Consider the following 9,058-nt stretch of genomic DNA (forward strand, 5'->3'; position numbering starts at 1 on the left):
AAATGAATATATATTCAATAATATAATGACTAATTTCAAATCTGTGTGCATGTTTTTCACCATTTCATGATCTTTTTATACATTTATGAGAGATGAATTGGTTGATTGTATATTTGCATGAGGTCATATTTATTTATTTAATTATGAACAGTTTAGGACTCCATAGATTCAGGCTCATTTGATTTTCAAATAAAAAAGCTGCATGAAGTGAAGGAGCAGGAGGGGAGGAGGAGCTGCGCGCTTTACATACTTGCGTCCATGAGCCCCCCCGCGCGCTCGCTCCCGCGTGCGCCGTCGTCGCCCGGTCTCCCCCTCCCCTCAAACAGCGCAGGATTCCGAGCGCGAGCGCACAGCGGAGATGGCAGCCGAGGAGACGCGGGCTCCTGCCTCCGAGCTGGCTCCGGAGCACGGCGGTCACATTCCAAAGAGGCACGCGCGGGTCACCGTCAAATACAACCGGAGGGAGCTGCAGAGGAGGCTGGACGTGGAGAAGTGGATCGATGAGAGTCTGGACCGGCTGTACCGGGGCCAGGTAAGACGGTTCTGAAGAGAGAAGACCTGCCGATGGCCAGAAACATCTGGAACTTTGGGTGAAGCTTCTGATCTTTAAACTGCGATGAGTTCATGGCAGCTTCACCCACCGCCAAAAAGTTCACCTTCAGGTCTGCAGTGATGTGTGGGGTGCTGTGGAGGGGAGGGGGGCGCCTGGTTCTCCTTACAAGGCCACACAGCCCCACCCTGTCCCATCCTGACTCTGGAGCTGTGACCTTACATGGGCAGCAGAGAGCAGAGGGACTGATGGGAAAGAGGAAGAGGAAATGAGGAGGGACAGAGCTGCTGTGGGTCCCTGGAGGAGGTCCTGGTGTGTGGGGGGCTGGAACGTCTCATGCTCCACAGGAGCCGACAGGAGCTTCAGAGAAAAGCCTGGACGTTCAGCCCTACCAACACACTTCAACACAGAGCAAAATGCAGACGCTCATTGACGGAGATCTTTAAAAGTTTCAGTTTCTGCATGTTGGCAGGCGGAACAGGACAGGTTGTCTGAATGTTGGGTCTTATGAGGATGAGGAGGAGCTGAGTGTTTTCTGTGTGAGCAGCTTGTTTAAGAGTAGCGCATTGTTCCTCCTGAGCTCAGAGACACTGCAGCTGCACGGAGCTCACATGCATGCTGTGACAGCTCGACCTTTGAACTCTGAACCTTTGCGCTGATGTATTGACTCCAGGAGGAGGAAATGCCAGAGGAGGTGAACATCGACGAGCTGCTTGACCTGCCGAGCGACCGGGAGCGAGCCCAGAGACTACAGGTAAGACGCCGAAGCTGAACACAGAATGGCTTTAGTCTTGGTGACTACGCTGATGCTGCCGGTTTGTAACTGTCTGTCTGCTAACAGGATCTTCTCCAGAAGTGCAGGAACAGCACAGAGGTATGTATGAGCTGCTCTTCTGTAGACCCCCACCCTCTAAACCTGAAGCAAAAGTGTCATGACACAGAAACAAAGACACTAGCAAACATGTGGGGATAGTGATCTGACACAGCTGTGGATGATGGGTAACTAAAAGCTTGAGAGGAGACAGAGGTCAGCTCATGATGTGGAGGTCACACGAACTCAAGGCAGAACTGCCAAATGTAAGCTAAACAGGAAAACTGTTTTACAAACCAGAGAAAACCCAACCAGACTTTGTCACATCAGATGCATAGCTCGATGACCTCGGCTGTGAAAGGTCGTCCCTCCTCTGAGGAGATCACTCAAAATCTGTACAAGCGACGCAGAAGCAGAGCAGCCTGTGCCGCTGAGCTGAGTGTCGGGATGAGGCAGTGAGTTTCCATCTCTGAATTTCAGAGAAAAACCTCCATCTTTACTGAAGAGAGCAGAACCTCTGACATGATCAGCTGGAAAAGCTTCTTCTGGACCTGAACTTGTCATGTGTCCATGGAGGAGCTGCTGCTGTGAGGCTGCATGTGGCTTCATGGCCAAAACCTTTCCAGTGACACTCACTGCTGGATTTCTCAAACCTCATCAGCATCCAGAAGATGATACCATAGGCGGTCCTAATGAGATGACGAAGCACGAAGAGAGGAGGCCGCAGTGAAACGACATCACCTGATCTTCTGTCCCACAGTCTCTCAACAATGACCGTCTGTTGTCCTCTTCTCTGCAGAAACAATCCGTCCATTGGGACTCAAACATCAGCCTGCACAGTGCCAGCTTTGAGCTTAAGTCAAGGAGGGGGTGGTGGAGCCACTGCCCCCCTCCCTGATGAAAACGAATAAAAAAACTGAGCTCATCCGTTTGACAGGGAGGTGGCAGGAGTCAGGCCCACAGAAACGGCGCAGTCCTTCAATGTGTGTTTGGCTTTTATCTGAGGCTGCTGCTGGTTTCTGTCTTCTTCAGAAAGCATTTCCTGTTTTCGATGCTCATAAACAGAACGCTAAAAAGTGACTTTGAAACTCAGAGGAGAGGTCCTGGTCACACAAAACAGCCTGAAGGGGTTTGTGTACAAAGCAAACGCTGCGCTGCTACCAGACTAGACTGTATACTTGTCATATTCTGCAGTCCTGTTCTTAGTAGTTGATTGGTATCTTGCCTTTTGGATTTGTTTTTCAAAACAACATTTCTGTCCAGGTTACAGAAACGTTGAGTCAGTATTCAGTGGGACTGGTGCTTCTGGTTCCTACTCTTCCTCTGCACTGTTGCCACAACATCATGCATGCAGGCGTAAGTGTGTCAGCAAGCCGTTAGGCTCACATTTCACAAAAGCAGACTAAAACCAGCTGAAGAGGTGAGAGAACTGTTACCTGGAATAGTCCTCCTGTTTAGGATTCTTATCTGATTCTGCTGATCGTCTTTAGAAACGGTTCTGCATTTTGGCAGCAGTGTCAAACTGGATCAACATTCATGTTGTTTGAAGAAGCTGAATGCGTCTTATTGATCACAGTAAAAACTCACCGTTTTTCTCTTCCTTAATGAATTCTCACATCTTCAGACAAGTGATTGTTTTTTACCTGGTTTCTAAATGAACCAACCATGTGTTGTCTGAGTCATTCTCAGAGAAATGTTGCCTGTCAGGTGATTTATTGTTTATACGATCATATTTGTAATGAGATGACTTAATTAGACACATAAAACTGTTAGGACTTTAGCAGCGGGTCTGTTTCTGCACCGAATGAAGCTTTTTCCTTCTCAAACCGTCGTCTTAAAGTCCCACCCCAACTATATTTCTTTCTATTGTAAAAGTTTTCCAGGTGGTCTTTTCATTATGATTCTGAAGTTTTTAACAAACATTAAGAAGCGAGTGTCATTTTTAAGACATAGTTTCTGCAGTGCAGCTGGACTTCATTAGAAATTTGCCTCTGAGTTTTGAACGAGACTGTTAGCGCAGAAGTTAGCTCCGCTAATTTCCCATCAGCCCTTTGTTTACAATCTCTCCTGCTATTTTACGACCCTTTACAAGATCAAGCTAACTACGCTGTAGCAAAAAACGTCAAGCAATAACGAAGCTATCCAGATGTTCAGTTTTTTGTCAGATGGCAGCTCAGATGAGGAAAACAAAGATTGAGATTAAGATAACTTTATTAATTCCTGTAGGGAAATTAAATTGTAGTAGCAGCACAATAAAATAAACACGAAAGACACGGAGAAGAAAAGCTATTGCACACAGAGGATGTACACCAAGCAGCAGACAAATATAAATAAAAACTAAAATACCCAGTTAATGTAACTGAAAGCTTGAAGAGCGCCTGAGAAGACGTTAATGGAGCTATTCGTCTGCAAGTGGAGGATTTAGATTTGCAGCATTGAGACTGTGGCCTGCTCCTGGCAGTTTCAGCATCACAAACCTGAGCTTTTATAAACTGCAGGTTTTTATGCTTTGCTCCTGATCCAACATGATTTGAATAAAAAAATACTCAGAAATGCATTTTTATCCTGAAATTCTTTGATACATTGTATATCTTCTAATAGTAGCCCTGGTGTTTGTTCTAAAAATCTGGCAGCCAGCTCGGCGTTTATTAGAGACTGGCTTCTGTTGGAAACCGGTGTTTATTCCATTACAGACAGAGTCAGGAAGACTAGTGGGTTTGTTTTGCGGTGAGATTCGGTTCCAAAATGCAGACAATAACACCAGATGAACATTTCAGGATTTATTGAAATAATGAGAACATTGTATTATGTAAGGATTAGCAAACGTTTCTTTTCTCTTTGAAGCATCAATGTCCGTATCAGAAATCCTCTTCACTTTAATATGGATCATTATTGTATAGACACGCGTACTCGTTTCTGTTTTTACTCAGTAATCCATGTTTAAAGCAGGTCTTCTAATGTGTTGCAGACTTTCTTTGTTCCTCCATCAGGAAATTGTTTGCTCCTTTTTCTGCAGCTTCTCAGCATCATCCATCTGCTTACTTCATTCTCAGATACGCTTTGGATCCACCCCAAAAATGTTGGGCAAATTCCTCACCAGATTATTTTTTGGGGTAGCCACTGCACCAAGTTTAAACGCTACACAATGCTCACAATGCAACCACCATAGACTACCGGTGTCTCAGCTTTCTCAGAACAGTGTCAGTCCAGTTTAGATTAGATAATCCTCTTCAAACTCAGAGTTGTTCACATGGTTGATGAGGAACATGAATGAATGAGCAGAAAAAGAGCATAAAGGACAAAACTGAGCAATAGACCTCTCTGAACAGACTATAGTCGTACAGACAAACTCCAGATGGGCCGGCCGCTCCGTGGGAGCGAAGCATGTCTCTGAGCAGAGCAGCCAGACACACCAGGGAGGGGGCTTTGTCATGGTGTGCGCTCCGGAGGAGGCTTTGGACCGCAGTCCGTCCGGCTGCTCTGCGTGAGCGAGCTGCTGGACTCAGGAGAACCGGGTCTCCAAGCAGGGGAGCGACTCTGGGACGGTGTGTGAGCTGGGGGAGGCGGCTATTGAAGGCAGAAATGCCGTGCAGTCCTGAGAAACCATGGTAACAATCACATGGATTTTTGTTTCCGGTTGTGTTCGGACAAGATAAAGGCTGTTGTTATTGAAACATATTTAGGTGCAGCCAAAATGCAGATTGGAGAATTGACCGCACAGAGTTTTTAAATGCATCCAAGGTTAAATGTATTAACCTAACTTAACCCTTCTTCTGGGTCCGTTTGCCCAAGAATAAAGCACTATGCTGCACGGATTAAAAAAACCATGAGCAAACATGCACTTAATAATAATCCTAACAATTATAAAGCATGTTTAGAAGATCATCTCGCTCTATGCTGCAGCTTTGTTTGTTTACAACGGAACTCAATATTTCTTCTTCTACGCCCGTTTCCGGTATTTTAGAGAGTTCTGCGCACAAATATATTTATTTGTGCGCATATATATTTTGCACATGTAACTGCAGCTTTTGATGAGGGTTTCTTCATATTATCCATCCAGATGGAGGTTTACAATGTCAACTTCTGATAATGATGCAAACAAGAACTTTTAAGTTGTAATGGGACAAAAAAATGAAAACAGAAAACCATCTGATGTGCAACCAGCAGCGCCCCCAGTTGGTAAAAGAAACACAGCTCCCAGTGCAACACATCCCCCTACCAAAGAGACAAAGCGAAAGATGCAAACCAAACAGGGAACATTGGCTCAGACAGAATGGTTGCTGGCTGCAGACTCTTTGTTCTCTCCTCCATCTGTATCTGAGTCATCACGTTTCATTCATTTCATTTCTCAGAAACATCTCCAGTTCTGCTGTCCTGAACCCCCCCTCCCTTCCACTTCTTGTTAATTAGGCTTATCTACTATTTCCTGTGATTCATTCAGAGTTCAAATATAAAATAAAACACTCCTAAATCAGAAATCCTTTTGGTTGTTTCAGATCTGTACCTGAATACTTACGTTTTTGATTGTTCATGAAGAAATCCACAGAGAAATCGCATCATCATAGTGACGGTCTGGGCCCATCCCCTCCTGTAGCACGCTCTCCTGCTAAGCTGTTTTGGATCGTACCAACTTCATTGGTCTTCATGAACCTCAGGTTGTTGTTGCACATCAGTGGAGATAAAGGAAGCTGCTGTGGTTCAGTTTGTTTAGAGATTCTGCTCCTCGCTCTCCATGTTCTGGTTCCCCAGTCTGCCTCTGATCCTCCTCCATTATCCTTTGTAATTAGAAAAGACCTCCTTTCTTCTTCTGATTCAATTGAAACTGTTTCCTAAATCCAGACAGTGTCAGCTTTTTTTCAAAGATGTGTTCATCAAGAAGGAGATTATCGAATCATCTAAAAGCAGCTCAAGTCATGAAAGAACATAGCACCTTTCATGGATCTCCTCTGTTTTGGCTCCCCCCTTCAGGTTTTCATCAAGGAGCTCCTGGTAAAGCTGCATGGAGTTCACAAGCAGAACGAGCTGCAGAGTGAGGGCATCGAACACCCGGTCATCTGCCACAGCCACCCTCGCCATGAGCCCTACCACTTCAACAACCCACCACAGCAGCACTTCCAGCAAACCCGAGGCAAAAACCAGAGCCTCTGATGGCGCCAGTACCCATAATGCACTCACAAACTGTCTGACATGAAACAAACAGAAGCAGGACAACACGAAGCGCCACTGCACCGCCCCACAGAGCCACGGCACCGCCCCACGGAGCCACGGCACCGCCCCACAGAGCCACGGCACCGCCCAACGGAGCCACGGCACCGCCCCACGGAGCCACGGCACCGCCCCACGGAGCCACGGCACCGCCCCACAGAGCCACGGCACCGCCCAACGGAGCCACGGCACCGCCCCACGGAGCCACGGCACCGCCCCACGGAGCCACGGCACCGCCCCACGGAGCCACGGCACCGCCCCACAGAGCCACGGCACCTCTCCACTCAAGCATCAAGACTGGAGTGACAATTTATTTCTGAGGAAGACCTGATCCGGTCAGACCAGTAGAGGGAGCCCACTCACATTGTTGTTAAATCTCACCCCCCAGAGTGGTAAAACATGCAAAAGCCTCCCTCTGCTGGTCACAAAACGACACAAAACACACACAAAAACACACACAAAACGACATCTTCAATTTGGGATTCTTGATTGATGTAGAAAAATGGGCTCATTGATCCCGAGAACATCCAATCAGAGCGGAGTGGAAGCCTGCGGCTCTGCAAAGATGGATCTCATAGAGACCAGTTTCCCGACACATAAAGATGTTGGTTTGTGAGACATTTGTGTTAAAGGGTTTTGTTTCCATTGAAGCGTTGGGACACAGAATCTAGTCCACCAGCCTTGGATTTAACTTCACGCTCAGTGCTGAGCAGCTGCAGAAGAACATTAGCCTCTTCTGCAGACAGGAACGCAGACTAAGCTGCTGAAAAGTAGCTGCAATTTGGCAAAACCACTACAATAAAAGAGTAAATTCTGCCCCTCTTTGGTTTTTCAGAACCTACCCGAAAAACCGAAGAACAGATTGAGGTGTTCCCTATCAGCGCCCCTTTGTGGCTAGAAGATACGACTTTCTGGTTTTTAGACAGACTTCTGTCAAATGTTTAAGCAGTACTGCCATTACTGAGTCCGCTTTGGTGGTTTTGACCTCTGTGGGTGTGAATGATGATCAGTCCATGACTGATGTTTCTGCAGAAAACACCATAAAGAAGGAGAAAAACAGACGTTTTCCAGTCCAGAGACTGAAGCTGAGGCTGTTCTCTCTGTTGGGTAGTGAAGCAGTGAATGGTGGAGGTTCAGGCAGGTTCTGCTTCTGCTGAGTCTGACAGTAGCTTGATGTGTGTCATGTTTTAGCAGGAAATCTAACTCTGAAGACTTGGCATCAGCAGCATTTCTAAAATAACTTCCTGAGTCATGTAATTTGCTCGCAAACGTTGTGACTTCTATGTGAGCTTATGTAACAAAAGCAGAGGCTCTGCGTTGAGGTTGGACGGTTTCTCTTACTGTGGCAGCAAACAGATTTTTCTCTCCTGTAGGGAATCAGAGAGGGTGTCAGACTTGTGTACATCTGCTAAGGAGGCCTAAGCAGAGGGAACCTTCTGCATCTAATCGGCCTTAATCCAGTTTGTAGAGATCCGAGGATCGTCATCAGCGTCATCTGGAGGATTGCAGATGTTGCTGTGACCTTTGAGTTAGACAGACATACTGCAGCATGGACTCCATCACTGCCTTCTCTGATAGTTTTGCTCCCCCTCTGTCTGCTGGCTCTCATTCTTCCGTCTGAGCGGGCCGTGCAGGCTGTCTGCTGCAGGCGAGACTGTGTGCGTTTAATCTGAGCTGAAGCAACATGTGACTCTTACTGGACCAGAAATGTTCATCCCAACCTCTGAATTGATGTAAAAGTAGTCGGCCCACAAGTGTTGGGATAAAGCAGGTTTCTACTGGCTTCCCTTCCACTGACTGCACACCAACTCCAACACTTTGTAAATGAGGGGCAACATGCCTGGAGTGACGACGTTACTGCAGATCCAACAGATAACTGCTGTGACCCTGTTGTGATGTTTCCTCGGGACACTAAAGTTGTGGCTTTCACTGTGTTTAATGCGAGTCCTGTCACACAAATATGATTCTCTGCAGAAACTTTGAAAAGTCTAATTAATAAAAAATAACTTTCATGTGTCGTGCTGTGTTTTGCTTGTCTGTTCTCAGTCAGACTGGAAAATAGTGTTTAAACAAAAAACAAAAACTTACAGATACAGACATCCTTAAGGAATTGTCAAAAATGAAATGTCATTAAAAGATAATCACTTTTTTATTTACTAATTTTCTTTATTTAATCTGGAATTCACTTGTTTTAATTAAAGTTTCTTTTTATTTATCAGAATCAGAGATACTTTATTGATCCCACACGTGGGAAATTTGTTTGTCACCCTAGAAACTGACAGCAGAGGGAAAAAAAGACTTAGAATTAATTTATTACATTTATGTCAAATTCTGTGATTTATTTAAAAAAAACCTTACTAAGTTAATTTTGTTTTTTGTACTATTCTAGTAAATCAGTGTGAGCCGAGAACATGTTGGAAATGGTCTATCTGTGTCTTCTGCAGTGACAGAAGAATGAAGAGGAGGAAGCCTCTTCTGTCGGAAACAGAACC

At 45.7% G+C, this 9,058-nt stretch overlaps 1 protein-coding gene across 2 annotated transcripts; it reads left to right on the forward strand.

Annotated features, from left to right (window-relative positions):
- Positions 1 to 240: 240 nt before the first annotated feature.
- ppp1r14aa (protein phosphatase 1, regulatory (inhibitor) subunit 14Aa) lies at positions 241 to 8,583 on the forward strand. Of its 2 annotated transcripts, XM_023962219.2 has the most exons (4): positions 241 to 532; positions 1,224 to 1,304; positions 1,392 to 1,424; positions 6,330 to 8,583. In XM_023962219.2, exons 1-4 carry the CDS (start codon positions 359 to 361, stop codon positions 6,507 to 6,509), a joined length of 468 nt encoding a protein of 155 aa, XP_023817987.1. In that variant the 5' UTR covers positions 241 to 358; the 3' UTR covers positions 6,510 to 8,583. The 2 variants fall into 2 exon arrangements, with proteins under 2 accessions (XP_023817987.1, XP_023817988.1); XM_023962220.2 differs by lacking the exon at positions 1,392 to 1,424 and having other exon boundaries at positions 268 to 532.
- Positions 8,584 to 9,058: the final 475 nt, after the last annotated feature.

The sequence above is a fragment of the Oryzias latipes genome, chromosome 14 (assembly GCF_053564925.1).
Source record: "Oryzias latipes strain Hd-rR chromosome 14, Olatipes_Hd-rR_3.1".
NCBI classification, from domain to species: Eukaryota; Metazoa; Chordata; class Actinopteri; order Beloniformes; family Adrianichthyidae; genus Oryzias; species Oryzias latipes.